We start from the raw sequence: 20,000 nt of genomic DNA, 5'->3' as shown, positions 1-20,000 counted from the left end.
CATGTGAGGAAATGTTTTATAAGAAGGGAAAATTCACTATTTCGTAAATGTGACTTCTTTTTGGTACTAATTTATACCTTTATAATGGGTTCATGAACAGCTGAAAATGGCTTTATTAACATTTATTAATTAGGTTATAACACCTGTTGCTTGCCAAATAGTGAGCTCACATGCATCTACAGTCACGTGAAGAAGTAAGTACACCCCACAAACAGCTTAGACTTATCCAGCATATTTGGACATACAGGTATCCGGTCTTCAGTTAAACTGTGTTGATAGACAAAGTTGTTATACCACCCACAACCCCACCCCCACCCCCCACCCCCCGCCCTTAAAACGACCAGATTCTCACCAGGTTCTCCATGTCTGTTCTGGAGAGCACGTAAGTCTTCATGTTGGGGTTTTGGTGCAGTAACGTGTAGAGCAGAAGAGTGGCCTGATCAGACCGCTGCTGCTCACAAAGCGCCGTGTACAGGCTGTTGAAATTAATCTGGAACGTGTGCGGCTGTGGAGATGGGATGGACGACGTATCTGAAACAAACACACACACCTTTAATGGATCCATGCAAAAAAACACAGATGAGAGATGTACATCCTCTAAAACACTGAATTTCAATGTCAGAATGAACTATTCAGGTTCATAAAGTACGCATTCACTTATTATTATAATAATAATAATAATTTTCAAATCAAATCAAATAAAAATTCCCCAAACAAGCTTGATGTGTTTTATTCCATTACCAACAAGCATATAACCAAAGCAAAGGCTCCAATAATTCTACTGTTCAAACGACTTCATCATGATGAATATGAACTCACTCCCACTGCTGGAAAAGCTCAAACAGGAATGCTGCATCAAAACTATATAAATCAGCAAATAATTGCTTAAAACACACACACAACATTATGGATATTTCAAACCAATATTTAAAGAGGAGAATATTTCGATGATGCTGGACTGCTGTGTTAAAACATCAGCATTTCATTCATTTCACTGCTTTTGTGACCTTTAATAAAAGAGATTTTATTTTTTTTTTCTGTAATATTCATCCAGCTGGATTTACACCCAACACCTACTATTTACACCCAACACCTACATTTTATAGATGTTTGCATCGGCATTAATGTCGTCATCGTGCATGGAAAACACGTCTTGCATCTCAAATAACAAGATTTCTTCCTAATCAATGACCTATTACACCGTCAGTTGCTGTTACCAAATGGAATAAAAGTAAATGGAGTAAAAAGGCTTTTATATGACAAAAAGCATTTTGGCAGTAGATGACAGAACCCTGGCTGAGTATTCACTGTGGTTTACACTGGCATCGCTTAGCCAGCACAAAGAAAAAGCACATGGAAGTAAAATCTGTCAACAGCACAATAATATCCTCAAATGCTTGTGTGAAGATATTATCCAAGCGCATATTAAGTGACCCTTATTAGTCCCACGACGGGGAAATTTCACCTCCGCATTTAACCCGTCCGTGAAGTGCAACACCACATACACACTAGTGAGCACACTTGCCCGATCCGCAGCGCCCGGGGAGCAGTTGGGGGTTTGGCGTCTTGCTCAAGGACACCTCAGTCATGTGCTGTCGGCTCTGGGGATTGAACCGGCGACCTTCCGGTCACGAGGCTGGTTCCCTAACCTCCAGCCCACGACTGCCCCCACAAGATTTAGCTCTGCCGTGGCAGAGCCTTCAAAAATAAGAAGAACTCGTCAACGTTCCCCTCCACGGAAATCTTTAGTAAAATGCGAAAGATTTGTGCGTGAATGAAGAGAAACCCGAGCTATTATAACAAGGTTGGGAGACAATAAATGAACATTTAAACTACATTACGGAGAATATATATATATATATATTTTTTTTTTTTTTTTTTTTTTTAAAGATGGGTATACTGCTCATTACCACTCATCACCTCACGTTCACACGAATCGCGGTCAATGGCAGAAAAAGGATGCTGATCATGAAACCGCAGTGCCGTTTGAGATGTAGTATCCTAACAGCTGCTAGAGTACCTTGCGTATTTTTAAAGCAGGTGACAGCTTGCTTGTAAGGATTTGGACAGTCCGGTCCATCTGTCAGATTGGCCAAGACCAGCAGCAATAAAAGGCTCTGATTGGACAGCGGAAGCGGGTTCTGTTCCTGGTCCACTCCAGATTTACTCCCAGCTCCTCCCAATGTGAACACACTCCACAGTCCACCTGGATAAAAGACGGAAGATATAAGATATGAGACACAACATACGCCTAGAAGTATGTAGACACCTGCTCATTCTGAAATGAAGGGTATTAGTAGTGAGTTTGTCCTCCTTTACTGCAGTAACAGCCTCTACTCTGACGGGAAAGCTTTACACCGGATTCTGGAACATTGCTGTGAGGATCTGACTGCATTCAGCCACAAGAGCATCAGTGAGGTCAGGTACTGATGTTGGATGGTCCCGTTCTGAATCACTCCAACTCATCCCAAAGGATAGAGCTCCATCACTCCAGAGAACACAGTTTCACTGCTCCACAACCCAATGCTGGGGGGCTTTAGACCCTCTAGTCAACACTTGAGATTGGGAATGGTGACCTTAGGCTCATGTGCAGCTGCTCCAAAGCATCCCATTATATTGGTCAGTGCTTTTCAGTGGAGCTTATACAAACTGTATGAGGCACCTCTGTCAACAATGGGTGCCCCTTTAAGGGTCCACATCATGAAAAACCAGGTTTACCTCATTTTTTATATAAAAGAGAGTTTAATGTAAACATTGCTAGAAGTTTTAAAACATACCATTTACTCTTCAACCCATACAGTCCATATGAGTCTCAGTGGAGTGAGACAGTGATTGTGAAAAACCTGTGATGTTAGCGCCTGGGGGAGCAGCTGGGGGTTAGGTGTCTTGCTCAAGGACACCTCAGTCACATGCTGTCGGCGCTGGGGATCAAACCGGCGACCTTCCGGTCACGAGGCTGGTTCCCTAACCTCCAGCCCCCCCCAAAAAAAGTTAAGTGATACTTTTTTAATCCCACAACCGGGGAAATTCCACCTCTGCATTTAACCCATCCGTGAAGTGAAACATCACATACACACTAGTGAATACACACACACACACTTGCCCGGAGCGGTGGGCAGCCCTATCCACGGCACCCGAGGAGCAGTTGGGTGTTGGGTGTCTTGCTCAAGGACACCTCAGTCATGGACCGTCGGTGCTGGGGATCGAACCGGCGACCTTCCGGTCACGAGGCTGGTTCCCCACGACTGCCCCTGCCTCAATGTGTCTTTTTTACACTTTGCCAAAACAGAACCCTATAACTAGGCAGAAAGGTGGTTCTTAGGATAAGAAGGTTTCATCTGCATTTGACTTGGATATTGTGCATTCAGAATATATTCAGGGTGTCTCATTGTCATGTTTGAAACAGCCATGTTCCACATATCAGTTCTGCTATCTGGAATGCAAAATCTTTGAAGCTCAATATTTCAGAACTGCTCAGAACACAGACAGAACCCTTATAATTCCAAGGAGACGATATGCCCATTAAATGAAGTTATAAGCAGTGTTTGTCACGATTGGCCCCTCCCAGTCCTCCATGTGCTTTTGTTTTGTTTTGGTCTTGTCCACGTGCTTTCTCTGTTTTGATTCTTCCCTGTCCTGCTTGCTTGTTTCTTGACTCCGCCCTTGATTGTTCTCACCTGTGTCTTGTTAACCCTCATTGGTTCCTTGTATTTAAGCCCTGTGTTTTCCCCTGTTAGTTTGCTGGTCTTTGTATTGGGTTGTTTGGTGTTTGTTCTTCTGGCCTCCGTTGTTTGTTTATCCTGTGTTCATTTTCGTTATGTCTGTCCCTCCATCTACCCGTGTTGGCTCTCTGACCCTGGGACTGTCTAGACCCTGATTATGGATTTGCACCTAATAAATCTCAACATAGCAGCCAATCAGATCTGTTGTCTTTGCATGTCACTGCTGTCGGAAGAAAACCTCGTATCTCCAAAACAGTAACGTTACAGGAGAAGGAAAAAACCTACTTTACTTTTAATGTAAGTTAATGAAACCAGACCTTTTTTTCCAAGTCATTTTAGGTGATTTCTTTTAGTCCACTCATCTTGAAATTTACACACAATGCAAAGAGTAACAGGTGCTTTCAAAAATGTCAAAAATTGAAAAACAACAAAAACGGACATACAAGGTTTTCTTCCGACAGCAGTGATATATCAGTCTTAAATGAAAGCAACAAAAAAGCCTGTTCAATTCTAAGAGATAGAGACTGAAAATGGTTATGTAAAAATGAAATATGCCATAGGTGTACATTAAAAAAGCAGTGCAATACGTATTAAATTAACTTAGTATTTGTAATGTAAAGTACTGAATTAACTAAATAAGAAGGGATGCTTGGATACCTTTGGATATACAATGTCGAAAGCACTAAAAATCACATACGACTCACTTTAAGGACATAATTTCCCCAACGTATACAAAATCAAAGACAGCGATCTAAAATAGTTTTGTATTGTAACTGTCTAAGAAAATATTTCACAAACAGAACCTATTACTCATAGAAATAATAAAAAAAAAGAAAGAAAAATAACAGAACAGCAAAAACACGGTCATGCCTCAAACCCTGCTTGCACAATAATTAGTCACTGGAAAACGCAGCTGAAGGCAAGAAAAGAGCTACTGAAGCACATGATGGTCAAATAATCTCCAGGAAGTAGGAGTGATGCTGGAGGCCAGGACACAAGGACATCGGAACGCGGGAACATTTTATGCGTCCTAATGGGGGATTCCAGTCCTACATCAGTGACATCACTGCCCTCCTCTTCTTTCTTCTCTAAAAAGCCCCAGGTTGAAGGTTATTGTGTAGTTGATGGAAGCCCAGACTCTGACTCAAGGCTGGATGGCACATCTTTTTTTTTTTTTCCGGCTCCGTCTATTCTGTCAGTGACAAGAACATTAATAGCTGCTGGCTAATGCATGTAGTAGGTTTTTTGTTGGTCATGAACCGTCTAAGCCAATTTAGTTATTTAGTACAGATTATATGTGAACTTTTAAAATGCATTCAAAGGAAAATAGACGGGCTTCTTCACCAAAACTATAATGAACTCTATTCCTTCTCTGGCTCTCCGGAATAAAAGCATTTCACAACGTGGTATCTAACTGGAAGCAAACGTGGAATCTAAATTAAAACCGAAATCGACTTCTTTCAACACTGTTCGTTCAACATTTGCGCGTAAAAAAGTTTTCCCATCTTTTTTTGAAACAACAGTACGACAACATTTTAGGGCCGTTGTTAAATAAATAAATAAATAAATAAATTATTTGAGAATGTTGTAATATTTCAAGAGTAAAGTCATATTTCTTTGAACAAGAACATTATATGGTTAGTGTAGTGGGTAACACCTCTGCCTTCTACACTGTAGACTGGGGTTCAATCCCCGACCAGGGTAACCACCCTACACTATATCAATAAGAGTCCTTGGGCAAGACTCCTAACACCACCTTGGCCTCCCTGTGTAAAATGATCAAATTGTAAGTCGCTCTGTATAAGATCGTCTGCTAAACGCCGTAAATGTAAATTATTTCAATAATAAATCTCAGTAATAAATAATAATTCAGCCTACTGCAGTTTAGCACCGCCCACTCACACTGAAGTTATAAGGAGTGTTGCTTTTTAATGAGGCACAACACAGGGCAGTCCATCAGAACAGAGTATTCAATCAGTCTTAAAGGCACAGTAACTAAAACAGCATGTTTAAATGATGAAGAGAGGTTGGAATATGGTCATATAAAAATGTATAAAATATTTTTGATACAAAAAATTACAGCAGTTATGTTGTGTACCTTAAATATAAATTATATGAAAATTGGATGATATGAACCCTTTAACTCTAATGTATTTTGATGCAACAAGACTTTATTCCAAATAACTATATACAATTTCTACAGGTTCACGAGCTACAAGGCCTTGATTTGATATTTTTTGCATATTAAAATGAAACCTTTACTTATTTACTGCCTTTGGATTTGGACAGAATGCACGCACTCATCTTTTTCCTTAATTGATCATTTTCCACTAAAACTACAATTATTATTATTATCATTCTTATTATAATAAACAAGCTGCTGTAAATCACGGCACGAGAGATTCAGCTCAACCTCCAGCCAAGCTCTGTGCATCTTTACCCCCATCTAGAGGACACAGCGTCAGCTCATTATCAGACGAGCAGCGCCAGGGCCGGGTCAGTTCAAATGTCTTCTAAGACCTTGACCTGTCAGGTTTTTACAGGCCGCTCATTCTGTCAGGAGCGGCTCGTTCACTCATGACTGATGGAGAGTAATCGATCTGACTCGAATCGGCCGCACATCAAAAGTGCGTCGGCTCCAGAGCGCATCCATCTAGCGTTCGGCCATGAAGCGCGGATTACAGACAGAATGCTGTGCCAAGTGGACATGAGACAGAGAGAGCATTGTGCGTTAGCGAGCACGCGAGTCGCATACTGACCGTGCACAGACTACTTGACTACGAAGAATTTATCTCCCACAGTTATGGTCAGTCCAATACGAAATGAAGCACTTGAGTGACCTCTGTTGTGTGTGTGGCAGGCCGAGCTGGGACGTCTGTCTCCACTGCTAATGACTTGTGGCTGGACACTGTGGCCCCACTGGAATGCACTGAACCAATCCTGAGCCAGCAGAGATTAACAAACCCCATAAAAAACAATAACATGGGCAGAGTGGCCATTTGCTGCTGACATTGTCATTGTGCTTCAACCTTTTCAACTCCTTGAGACCACCGGTGGATCCAAAACATTCAAGTTCTTCATAACTTTCAAATTTCATAAGCTACATTGAGGCTGTAACTGACTTCTTCCCAGCCAAATAGACGGTGATGTCATTTTAAACCCTTATAATAAAAGAAGCTGAACTAAGATTTTTGGCTTTCAGCAGTAAATAGTACTTTATACCCCTTCATATTTATAACCTGTACATTCTTGTTTATAACCTGTATAACCCCCTTCACGTCTATACCCCCTCATATTTTAACCTGTATATACTATACTTACTGTACATTTGTAACACACATACTTATATTTCTGCTAAGCACTTCTGGATGGATGCAAACTGCATTTCGTTGCTTTGTACTTGCGACATACGCAATGACAATAAAGTTGAATTCTATTCTATTCTATTCTAAATTGTAAGCATGTAGCAATGTGTGTGATCATAAAACACACATTCTTTAATTTGAGTGGAGGTTTTTACAAAAAGTAAATAAAATGAAATGAACATTTACATTTATTTCATGCAATCAATTTGCAGAATAATTTGCGTTATGATTATCATGTAAATTTAGACGGACAAACTGAAGCCTGGAGAACTGCAATAGGACGGTAGTCTGACTCTGAAAGGCGTCCGAAAACTGATCTTCACCTTCACTTAAAGCCACAGTTTGCTTAAAAATTCCTAATTTATACAGTTTATTCTCCCAAAAATTGCCCCTTACCCCAAAAGTAGACCAGCCAAGACATCTTCAGTACCTGAAATTCGCTTCTTTAGTTTTGCTGTGGAGCTACAAGGCTAACACAGCTAACAAGTAATGAAAGCTATGCATGCTAATTAGCATTAGCATGTAACATGCTCGCCTTGAACTGCGTACGGCACTATATGGCATACTATTAAATCTATAAAAGACGGATAAAAGTGCATTATGGCAATATTAACGCCTCAATTTTGCATTCCATAAAGTGAAACGAACCACACAAGCAAGCCTGTTTTTGCACATCACAAACACACAACACTCGATCTAGAACTATCTACGGTTCTATATCTAGGGTCCTAAAAAAGGCATGAATATATAGTACCCAAAAAGGGTTCTTTGGCTTCTAACAAGAGTGAAAGCCTTTTTGGTGCTACACTTAACCATCTTCAGTACATTCTCCATCAATCTGAAGAACCATTTCACGATGCAAAGAACCTTCAATCGTGCAAAGGGTTCTTTGAGTGTTCATGATTCTATATAGAATCATTTTACTATAGGACCCTTGAAGAACCATCTAGAAGAGTGTAGTATATAAAAAAGTGTTGTGTAAAAAGCTTCATTAACACAGAAGTATATTGCCCAGATTATCACATGGGGGTAATATGGGCTTTATGCATCACCTATGCACCACACTTGGAGGGACAGGCTATAAACTCCCATCACTGGCTGATCAACCACATTTGAGGTAGGGTGAAAACGGTATGGATTTCAAATGTTCACTACATTTTCACTTGATCACCATCAGCACAAACGTGGCTCCTGAAATGGGAAAAGCTCAGTAAACAGGCTTTATATGGAAAAGAAGAAAATCAAATCTACTGAACAATACGAGTCATTTCTGAGGAGGAAAGCACAGCGACAGGCTACAAGGCGCTCTGACCAATCTCTACCCAACCTCCTCCCAGACACGGCTCTGGACTGACCACAGGAACAATGGAAGGAGAACATGCATTGAGATTATGAAGGAAATGGCTACAGCACCAGGAGCCAGGGCTCTGAGGTGACCTCAGCAAACCACAGCGTTTCTGTCAGCTCCACAATTCAGCTGGCTGATCTGTGACGTTACTGAAGGTTATATCTGCTACATAACATCACTGCAATATACACCAATCAGGCGTAACGTTCTGGCCACCTCCTTGTTTCTACGCTCATTGTCCATCTTATCAGCTCCACTTACTGTATAGCTGGTCTTTGTAGTTCTATAGTTACAGACTGTAGTCCATCTGTTTCTCTGACACTCTGTTACCCCCTTTTACCCTGTTCTTCGGTGGTCAGGAACCCAAAAGTGCATTCGTGAAGGTTAGAGGCGAGTCTGCACAACACACAGACAATGCGTCTCACAGGTTTTGGAATAGATGCCAATTACCAAGTAATCAATATATCCCTCAATTACAGCTTTAGCGTCCCCTGGGCTTGTTTAAAGCTGCAGTAGGTGGGACAGTGAAGTGAGTGGGCTTAGCCTGAAAATTTGTATGAGCATGACTCCCAAGGTCCATCCCCCTCCCCTCCCCACTGTGTTTCACCCCTGCCTCCAAAGCCCCTGCAGAGGAGGCTGCCGTGCACACGTACACTAGCAACCAGGACAACGTAAGCAGAAACGTGGCTAACTCGGACTCGAGATCGGATTTGAAGCATTTCAGGTCCCGCAGCTCCCTGCACCTCTGAAAAGCTGCTCTGATGTTTATCCATGTTTTATCAGACTCTAGTCTAGTTTGTGGTTGGTTAGTGTAGTGGTTAACACCTCTGCCTTCTACACTGTAGACTGGGGTTCAATCCCCACCTGGGCAAACACCCTACACTATACCAATAAGAGTCCTTGGGCAAGACTCCTAACACCGCATTGGCCTGCCTGTGTAAAATGACCAAATTGTAAGTCGCGCAGGATAAGAGCGTCAGCCTCTTTTTCTTCACAGCGGATCATCTGCCTCCATCTTGCCCTATCCACTGCCTCTTCTACTTTCACACCAACCATCTCCATGTCCACCTTCACTACATCCATAAACCTTCTCTGAGGTCTACCTCTTCTCCTTCTACCCGGCAGCTCCATCTCCAACATTCTTTGCCCAATATATCCACTATTCCTCCTCAACACATGTCCAAACCATCTCAACCTGGCCTCTCTGGCTTTATCTCCAAACTGCTCCACCTTCACCGTCCCTCTGATCTGCTCATTTCTAATCTTGTCCAGCCTCGTCACTCCCAACGAAAATCTCAGCATCTTCATCTCCGCCACCTCCAGCTCAGCCTCCTGTCTTTTAGACAGAGCCAAGGTCTCCAAACCATCCATCATAGCAGGACGCACTGCTGTCTTGTAAACCTTCCCTTTCACTCTTGCTGCTGTCCTTCTGTCACACATCAGCCCTGACACCCGTCTCCACCCACTCCATCCTGCCTGCACCCTCTTCTTCACCTCTTTTCTACACTGTCCATTGCGCTGGATGGTTGACTCAAGATATTTGAAGTAGGACAAGAGCGTCAGCCAAATGCCGTAAATGTAATATCTGTAGTTCGGGCTCTGATTGGTTGTTTTGACACAGGCAAGGTGAACTCTTGCAATTAAGCTTATTTTAAGATTTAACTTGTTTCCAAACATTTTTTACTTATTTTAAGTGATTTTACTCAGCAAATTTATTTCACTGTCATTTCAATTATCTGCCAGTACAGTGAGACCATTTTCTCGATAATAAAATGACTTAAAACAAGTGAAATGTGTTTAGAAATAAGCTAGATGATCTTATAATAAGCGCACAACCATCTCAAAATAAGAAATTTTAAATAGATTGACTAGAATTAAGTTGACAAGACACTATATTTGCGGCTGTGAGTGACAGAAAACACTGCAGAGAAGTCTGTAAGGCTAGATGTTTCCAGTAATGCGGCAAAGTATAGATCTGGTGAGTACGCTCACAGTAGCGCTGGGTGATATACTTGAAAATGCACATGTTAACATTTTCAGCTTTTAAACAACATATCTTGATATTCATGCACTACTATCAAGGAAAAAAAAACATTTGGACTAAATAGCCTTAATTCACCACACTGAACACTAAACGCAGAATCTTAAGAGAACGAAGTAAGAACTAAAAACAGCAACAAAAACATATGGAAATGTAATTTAGGTCTGAATACAAGGATGAGCCTTGTTTTGTTTCGCATGCAGGGTTTGCAGGACTGCCACGGTTTCAGGAAACTCAACCACACACAAAAGTGCACATAATGAGAGGCATTAAGATCAATGCAATATTCCCAATATTGATTTCAGACAATGTAAAATTAGGCAAAGAGACCTGCACAATATTTTTCCTCTTTGAATAAACTACCAGCTGAATTTTCACACTTACATATACTTTAATATAAATATCCACCATTAATAACAATACAACTACTTAACAAGCTTGTGCAGTGTGTGTGTGTTATATATATATATATATATATATATATATATATATATATATATATATATACACACATATATATATATATATATATATATATACATATATATATATATACATATATATATATATATATATACATATATATATATATATACATATATATATATGTATATATATATATATATATATATATATATATATATATATATATACACACATACATACACTCCTGTTCAGTTGATTTTTAACACAAATAGCTGATCAGCCAATCACACGGCTGCAGCTCAGTGCATTTAGGCATGTAGAAGTGGTCAAGACAACCTGCTGAAGTGCAGGCCGAGCATCAGAACGGGGAAGAAAGGGGATTTAAGGGGCTTTGAACGTGGCGTGGTTGTTGGTGCCAGACGGGCTGGTCTGAGTATTTCAGAAACTGCTGATCTACTGGGATTTTCACACACAACCATCTCTAGGGTTTACAGAGAACGGTCCAAAAAAGAGGAAATATCCAGTGAGCGGTCAGTTGTGTGGACGAAAATGCCTTGTTGATGTGAGGGGTCAGAGGAGAATGGGCAGACTGGTTCCAGATGATAGAAAGACAACAGGAACTCAAATAACCAACCAACATCTCTGAGGAACGTTTCCAACACCTTGTTGAAAGTTTGACATGAAGAATTAAGACATGTGAATTTCACGTTATAGAAAAAGAGAAAAGAAAAAAGAAAAAAAGGAAGATAACACAAAATCTAGTAAAACACACATTCTAAGCTGTTTATCTTTCTGGGTCGTGGGGGGAACTGCAACCTGTCCCAGCAGTCACTTTGTGGAAGGCAGAATACACCCTGGATAGGTCACCAGTCCATCGCAGGGCATATGCATTTACACACACCTAGGGGCCAATTAGCCTGACTGTATGTTTTGGACTGTGGAAGGAAACCCAAGCATCCGAAGGAAACCCACCCAGAGACGGGGAGAACATGCAAACTCCACATAGAAAGGATCCTGGTCGCCCGGCAGGAGAATCGAACCTAGGCCCTTCGTACAGTTAGGCGACAGCACTACCCAGCCTAATATGGTATAATATAACAGTTATGGCATATTTAAAACTTTACGTTTTTATTATTTTCCCCCCAGTATGTTAAACTTGGCATATAAATAGAATCTGTGCGCTAAAGTTTACTGAAAAAAATGTCACATTTAAGTGTGTTCTCTGTAGAGGATGTGTTAACTTATTCACACTCAGAAAAACAATGAAACCTGTGATTTTACGTCAGCTGTTCAAACATCTGCATATGACTGTAAATATAATAAATGTGTTTCTCTAATTTTGACCACAAATTCTTCATTTTAGCCAAGAGATTCACTGGCTTTTCATTCCTACCCAGTAGTGCCCTTGTGGTATCAGTACTGAGATGGCCAATATCACAATAACAGCTAAACAACGATATACTGTCCAGCCAAGAGGTCACTACCACTTTTGGTCAAGCAGCGATAGACGACGCCAGAGAACAGTCTGCACTCTGAGATTCTCCACGTCATCAAAGCCTGTGTGTGTGTGTGTCTGTGTGTGTGTAGGCAAGAGTTGCTCCATTAGCCTCGTATTACACACATACAGGCTTTTCCACACACAAAATGTAGCACAGAATCAGAAAATAAAAGAAAATGTTGATAAATAATCTCTCTCTTGCACTTTCACACAAACACACACATGGCTCCAGTTACCTCACTGTTGTTTGTTCTGTGTCTGGCCTGCTTCCCTTGGCCCGCCACACAAATACAATAATGCAATCTCCCATGTGCTGCAGCGGCCAGCCAGACCATTACACAACCAGGGAGGAGGGTGTTGGACGAGGGCAGAAAAACGCTTATGACCACAAAGTGAATATCCCACAGAGACAGGAGCAGAGGAGAGGGAGAGGGAGAGGGAGAGAGAAGGAGAGAGAGAGAGAGAGAGAGAGAGAGAGAGAGAGAGAGAGAGAGAGAGAGAGAGAGAGAGAGAGAGAGCATAAGAAGCACACAGACACACACAGTGCTCATCATTACTCATCAATAACACCCACCGCACTGGCTTCACTCACGCTGGTCCTTCAGACAAACAGACAGACTATTCATGCAGATAATTCCCTTTAGAATTAATACGATTAAGAACTAAAAGGTAGATGTTAAAACAAGCCCACAAGCTCAAACATACAATTTCACCCCATCATCTCAACTAACACTTGGTTGGTGTCTGACGTTTGCTTTTTATTTCAGTTTTGCTTAAGTTCTGCGATGGAGCTTATAGCTGCCAGTCTAGCATCACGCAAACAAGGGCTCAATGACTAGGCAACATTTCTAATTGCATTTTATTTTGGCCACCGCAATTATTCCTGATACTTAAAAGTGCCCATATCCTAACTTTTCTTGTATTTTATCATTTCCTTTGTTGAAACAGACAAATGAGGATCAAAACTATGAAACATACTTTATTTACATTAGTGCCTTTCTGATGTGGAACAAAAGCGTCTTCTCCACTGCGGCATTACTCCATCTAAAGTACCTACTATAACATTAAAACTCAAAATGAATTAAATCATTAATCATTAAATGCCCTCGTTGCATCCCTAATTATTATTACTAAGTGCTGTTCAGTCGGTTCAGACCACATGGACGTTGTTTCTCCAGCATGTCCTCTCTCCTATTGGGGCTTCAGGCTTCTAAATGGTTTGTTCATGATTCCTCTGACTGTCTCTATCCAGTATTTTGTTGGCCATCCTATTCCAAGTGCTTCCATTTTTATGGAAATAGTAGATCTGAAGAAGTCTGAATGCAATTTGGCGCAAACGTGAGTCACTTAGGCTTTTAGTTTGCTATTCCTTATTTATAACAACAGAGGGTGAAGTAATGGGAAAAGCCCTAAAACAAGCGTCTGCTAGAGGGCTATAAAGCCCCTCAGCACTGGGCAATGAAGCAGTGGGACTGTGTTCTATGGAATAATGGAGCTCCATCCAATAACTTTGGGATGAGTTGGTGTGATCCTGAACTGACCACCCAACACTATTGGGATGTGCTGGAGTGATCCACAAGTGCCCATCCAACATCAGTACCTGACCTCACTAATGCGCAATCAAATACTCACGGCAATGTTCAACATCCAGTGTAAAGCATTCTCAGAGGAGTAGATGCTGTTACTGCAGTAAAGGGGAACAAACCCCTATTAGCACTCGTCAATTTCAGAAGAAATGGATTAAGTTCAGCTTCATACGGGGAAATTCCACCTCCGCATTTAACCCATCCGTGAAGTGAAACACCACATACACACTAGTGAATACACACACACACTAGGGGGCAGTGAGCGCACTTGCCCGGAGCGGTGGGCAGCCCTATCCACGGTGCCCGGGGAGCAGTTGGGGGTTAGGTGTCTTGCTCAAGGACACCTCAGTCACGGGCTGTCGGCCCTGGGGATCGAACCGGCAACCTTCCCGGTTACATTTCCCTAACCTCCAGCCCACGACTGCCCCTAATTAGCATGTGTCTACACACGTTTGGACATGTATCTCTTGCCTTGGCCAGCAACTCTCTCTCTCTCTCTCTCTCTCTCTCTCTCTTTGGGGTCTATAACATCCTGTGAAAGTGGGGCGTGAGGAACGTCTCTGTTTGTGCTGCAAGTGACAGGTGACATGCTACCCCAGATGGTTCGCCTTCTCCACCCATCAATCACCCGTAGGCTGAGAAACTCCACACACGTAAGCGTGTCCGTGTGGACGTCTGTGTTTATTCGGATGAGCTGTGGAACACTGTGCGCGTGAGACGCAGTAATCACACAGTGTGGGGCCAGACGGTGTGTTATTCAGCTTTATTTATGAGCACTGTTTGCTGAGCTGCAAATAAGTGAAGACAGCATGGCTGCCCTCCAGCAGCTAAGATACATCAATGACAAATATGCACTGGGACATTCCTCCCAGGTCTACACACACAAACCCTGCACAGTCTGCAAATCTGTATCAAGCCACACATACTCTCACCTCACTGACCCCGCAGACTGGGCATGCACATACAGATGGTTGATAACGACATCATAGTTCTGCTGATAGTAAATGATGGCGAAACACAAACGTTTGTTTTTATACCTTTTTTAGGACGTGAGGTAACACGTAAAACCTCATATCTCCATTTTTGTCACACATTACATTGCGTGCGAATGGACCAAAAGAAACGGCCCAAAATGACTTGGATTTTGGACTTGAAATTCTGGTTCCATTGACTTGCATTAAAAGCAAACTTAGTTTTTTTCCTTCTCCTGTGAAGTTACCATTTTGGAGAGACGAGGTTTTCTTCCCGATATGTAATAAGTCGTACGCAAAAGTTTCAATACTCCTGGTCAAGTGACGTGTTCATTTAGTTACCTAAGTAAGCTCACATTCTCTACTGCAGGGATGCCAAACTGAACCACTAAAAGGGCCATATTAAACAGTCTCTGCAAATCCCTGAGCCAGCTGGGTTTTTTACTCACCCTTTTGCCAAGACCTGAACGGGCCATTGTTTATTCAAAATGTGTCAAAACTCAACAGCAAAATAGGCATACTTCAAAAATAACTCTAAATAAATGTAAATTGTTAAACCGGTTATTTGTGTGAACTAGATACCAGGCATCCTTTCAGTACGTGTAACCACTGGGTCATAGATAGTTGTTGGGTAAAGGAGTCAGAACACACACTATGTTGCAGCGCATGCTGGGGACTGCAGTGCATCTCCGGGTGAAACACTTTAATAAGAATAGAAAATAAAAATTTCACAGGCTGAAAAGGACTGACCTGGCCTTGTGTTTGACACCTGGGCTCTACCAAAGAACAAAGGTAATTAGAGGATATTTCGGCAAATTTTAGTGCAGAATTTCTGTTCATTTTACAAGTTTAACATTTTGGACAAAGATAAAACAAAAGTGGGTCACGCTGTCGCCTCACAGCGAGGAGGGCCTGGGTTCGATTCCCCGGCCGGGTGACTGGGGTCCTCTCTGTGTGGAGTCTGCATGTTCTCCCCGTGTCTGTGTGGGTTTCCTCCGGGTTCTCCGGTTTCCTCCCACAGTCCAAAGACATGCAGTCAGGCCAATTGGAGATGCTAAATTACCCCTAGGTGTGAGTGACTGTCTGTGTCTGTCTGTCTGCCCTGCGATGGACTGGCGACCTGTCCAGGGTGTATCCTGCCTCCCGCCCGTTGACCGCTGGGATAGGCTCAAGCACCCCCCCCGCGATCCTGAGGGAGAAGCGGCTTAGAAAATGGATGGATGGATAAAATGCGGAATAACTTTTGCAAACTTTTTTGTTTTATTTTTTGTCCAATATGTAAAATTCAGCAAATTACCAGTAAACACGCATAAAAATGTACAGAAGTGTGTTCTCTGTATAGGATGCGTCAACTTATCACTTCGAAAACCAAACAAATGAACTACACTACACCAAAAAATGAACAGCGTAGTACTCAGCGTCTGTTTTGACTGGAAATGATATAAATGGAGGGTGGTCTCTGACTCTTGTGAAGAACTTGATATCCAAGTATCTATGGACATCTGTGGAAATGTTTTTAGTTGAAAAAGAAAAGAAGTCTTTACAAAACAGGCGATAAAGACATTACAGTCCTGCTTACGATGCAGCACAGCTAGCGAGCCCCCCCGTCCCACCATCAGCTTCTCCGGCACTCCTCCCCACATCACTATCTCTTATCTCTTACAGACACAGACTGCTTTTCATTCTCTTCCTAGAACATGCGGATTCTAGATCACTTGTTCTCCATATCTGTGTGCTCCTGCCTCGCTGTCTCTGTTTCTCACACACTCACACACACACTCGTTCACCTTGTCGACCCTGCAGGCTGTGTGTGTGTGTCTGGTGCCTGAGCTGTAGATTATTGATAGAGAGTCTGGACTGCAGTCAGTCACCCCAGAGCTGAGGTCACTCCAGGCCACAGTGGGAGGCCACAAAGCAAACAAGATGACAGTATGGTTTATTTCTATTCTGAAAACAGGAACACCTCGAGATGGCCACTGACTTATGGCCTGAGACCACGACCCAACTGCAGCCTTACAAGACAGGGCAAAGTGGTGGAGGGGGAAAATGTACACTGCCCATCAAATGTTTTATGATCCTGCTTTCTACTGAGACGTCAATCTTCTCGCTGTCTCTCTTTAATTGAAGGAATGGTTCAAACACATTCCCCTCACTCACTTCCCACAGCCAATCGGCCACAAACTGGCGTCTAAAACTGGCTTTTTAAGTTTTGCACCGGAGCTAAAATTTGCCCAAAAGAAGATTTTTTAGCTACATCAGCCTCAGTGACTAAAGAAGCCAACGGATGTGTGAGCTGGACCTCATGTAAATGCAATTCAGTTTTCATTTAAAGCAAGATGAAATACCTACAAAGGTTCTATTAGTATAAAACAGCTATGTACTAATCCTTTAGGTATACAGTCATATGCACAAGATGGTTAGTGTAGTGGTTAACACCTTTGTCTTCTACACTGTAGACTGGGGTTCAATCCCCGACCAGGGCAAGCACCCTACACTATACCAATAAGGGTCCTTGGGCAAGACTCCTAACACCACCTTGGCCTCCCTGTGTAAAATTATCAAATTGTAAGTCGCTCTGGATAAGAGGGCGTCAGCCAAATGCCAGAAATGTAATGTAAATGTAAAGATGGTCATAGTCAGGTTCCAATGTTCCCAGTCAAATTACATCTTTTGTTGATTTTATGAGTAAAAATAATCATCTTTTACAAGGAAACTTAAATATGACGTTTTCTTCCAATTTTAGTGCAAAATTTCATTTATTATACATAAAAATTATTTGCTGAGTTTTACATACTGGAAAAAAAAGACAAAAATATTTAAAAACATAAAACTAAACTTTAATATATTAACATCCATCCATCCATCCATCCATCCATTATCTTCCGCTTCTCCGGGGTTCGGGTCGCGGGGGCAGCATCCTAAGCAATGAAGCCCAGACCTCCCTTTCCCCAGCCACTTCCACAAGCTCTCCAAGGGGGATTCCGAGGCGCTCCCAGGCCAGCTGGGCGATATAGTCGCGCCAGCGTGTCCTGGGTCTTCCCCGGGGTCTCCTCCCGGGTGGACTCGCCTGTGACACCTCCCGAGGGAGGCGTCCAGGAGGCATCCTAACCAGATGCCCGAACCACCTCAGCTGGCTCCTCTCGACGTGAAGAAGCAGCGGCTCTACTCTGAGTCCCTCCCGGATGACTGAACTTCTCACCCTATCTCTCAGGGAGAGTCCAGACACCCTGCGGAGGAAACTCATTTCGGCCGCTTGTATTCGCGATCTTATTCTTTCGGTCATTACCCAAAGCTCATGACCATAGGTGAGGGTGGGAACGTAGATCGACCGGTAAATCGAGAGCCTTGCCTTATGGCTCAGCTCTTTCTTTACCACAACAGACCGGTAAAGAGCCCGCATCACTGCTGACCCAGCACCAATCCGCCTGTCAATCTCCCGCTCCCTTGTACCATCACTCGTGAACAAGACCCCGAGATACTTGAACTCCTCCACTTGAGGCAAGAGCCTATCCCCGACCCAGAGAGGGCTCTCCACCCTTTTCCGCCTGAGAACCATGGTCTCGGATTTAGAGGTACTGATTCTCATCCCAGCCGCTTCACACTCGGCTGCAAACCGATCCAGCGAAAGCTGAAGTTCGCGGCCTGATGTCCCCAATAGGACCACATCATCTGCAAACAGCAGCGATGTGACCCTGAGGTCACCAAACCGGACACCCTCCATCCCTTGACTGCGCCTAGAAATTCTATCCATAAAAATTATGAATAGAATCGGTGACAAAGGGCAGCCCTGACGGAGTCCAACTCTCACTGGGAACGAGTCTGACTTACTGCCGGCTATGCGAACCAAACTCCTGCTTTGTTTGTACAGGGCCTGAATGGCTCGTAGCAAAGAGCCATGTACCCCGTACTCCCGAAGCACCTCCCACAGAATACCCCGGGGAACACAGTCGAATGCCTTCTCCAGATCCACAAAGCACATGTGGACTGGTTGGGCAAACTCCCATGAACCCTCCAGAATCCTGGAGAGGGTGAAGAGTTGGTCCAGTGTTCCACGACCAGGGCGGAACCCGCACTGTTCCTCCTGGATCCGAGGTTCGACTATAAGCCGGACTCTCTTCTCCAGTACCCCTGCATAGACCTTGCCAGGGAGGCTGAGGAGTGTGATTCCCCTGTAGTTGGAACACACCCTCCGGTCCCCTTTTTTAAAAAGAGGCACCACCACCCCAGTCTGCCAATCCAGTGGCACCGCCCCCGATGTCCACGCAATGTTGAAAAGGCGTGTCAGCCAAGACAGCCCCACAACATCCAGAGCCTTGAGGAACTCAGGGCGGATCTCATCTACCCCTGGAGCCTTGCCACCAAGGAGCTTCTTAACTACCTTAGCGACTTCGGCCTCAGTAATGGACAAGCCTATTCCCATGTCCCCAGACTCAGCCTCCTCACTGGAGAACGTGTCGGTGGGATTGAGAAGGTCCTCAAAGTACTCCTTCCACCGCCCAATGACGTCTTCAGTCGAAGTCAGCAGCACACCATCTCCACTATATACAGTGCTAGTGGCACACTGCTTTCCCCTTCTGAGTCGCCTGACGGTTTGCCAGAATCTTTTCGGAGCCGACTTAAAGTCACTTTCCAAGGCCTCACCAAACTCCTCCCATACACGGGTTTTTGCCTTGGCGACAACTGAAGCCGCAGATCGCTTGGCCTGTCGATACCTGCCAGCTGCCTCTGGTGTCCCACAGGCCAACCATGCCCGGTAGGACTCCTTCTTCAGCTTGATGGCATCTCTCACCTGGGGTGTCCACCACCGGGTTCGAGGATTACCGCCCCGACAGGCACCAACTACCTTACGGCCACAGCTACAGTCAGCCGCTTCAGCAATGGAGGAACGGAACATGGCCCATTCTGAGTCAATGTCCCCCACCTCCCCCGATATCTGGTCAAAGTTCTGACGGAGGTGTGAGTTGAAGATCAATCTGACAGGTTCTTCTGCTAGACGTTCCCAGCAAACCCTCACTATACGTTTGGGCTTGCCTGGTCTGACCG

At 43.4% G+C, this 20,000-nt stretch overlaps 1 protein-coding gene and 1 non-coding gene across 2 annotated transcripts in view; both read right to left on the bottom strand.

Moving 5' to 3' along the window:
* The window catches only part of dym (dymeclin), a 205,416-nt gene that overhangs the window by 114,216 nt on the left and 71,200 nt on the right, over nucleotides 1–20,000 (bottom strand). Inside the window, exons 9-10 of the mRNA XM_017711335.1 lie at nucleotides 2,021–2,206; nucleotides 353–531 (exon numbers count right to left, since the gene is read on the bottom strand). Of these exons, the coding sequence (XP_017566824.1) occupies nucleotides 353–531; nucleotides 2,021–2,206 (365 nt within the window). The remainder of the gene's footprint in view (nucleotides 1–352; nucleotides 532–2,020; nucleotides 2,207–20,000) is intronic.
* On the bottom strand, nucleotides 1,680–1,794 carry LOC119265469. Its single transcript, XR_005131663.1, has one exon. It is a non-coding gene; the product is annotated as a U5 spliceosomal RNA (small nuclear RNA).

This window comes from Pygocentrus nattereri, chromosome 16 (assembly GCF_015220715.1).
Source record: "Pygocentrus nattereri isolate fPygNat1 chromosome 16, fPygNat1.pri, whole genome shotgun sequence".
Lineage (NCBI taxonomy): Eukaryota > Metazoa > Chordata > Actinopteri > Characiformes > Serrasalmidae > Pygocentrus > Pygocentrus nattereri.
The sequence above is the reverse complement of the archived record's forward strand: the minus strand, read 5'-3'. Positions and strand labels throughout refer to the sequence as shown.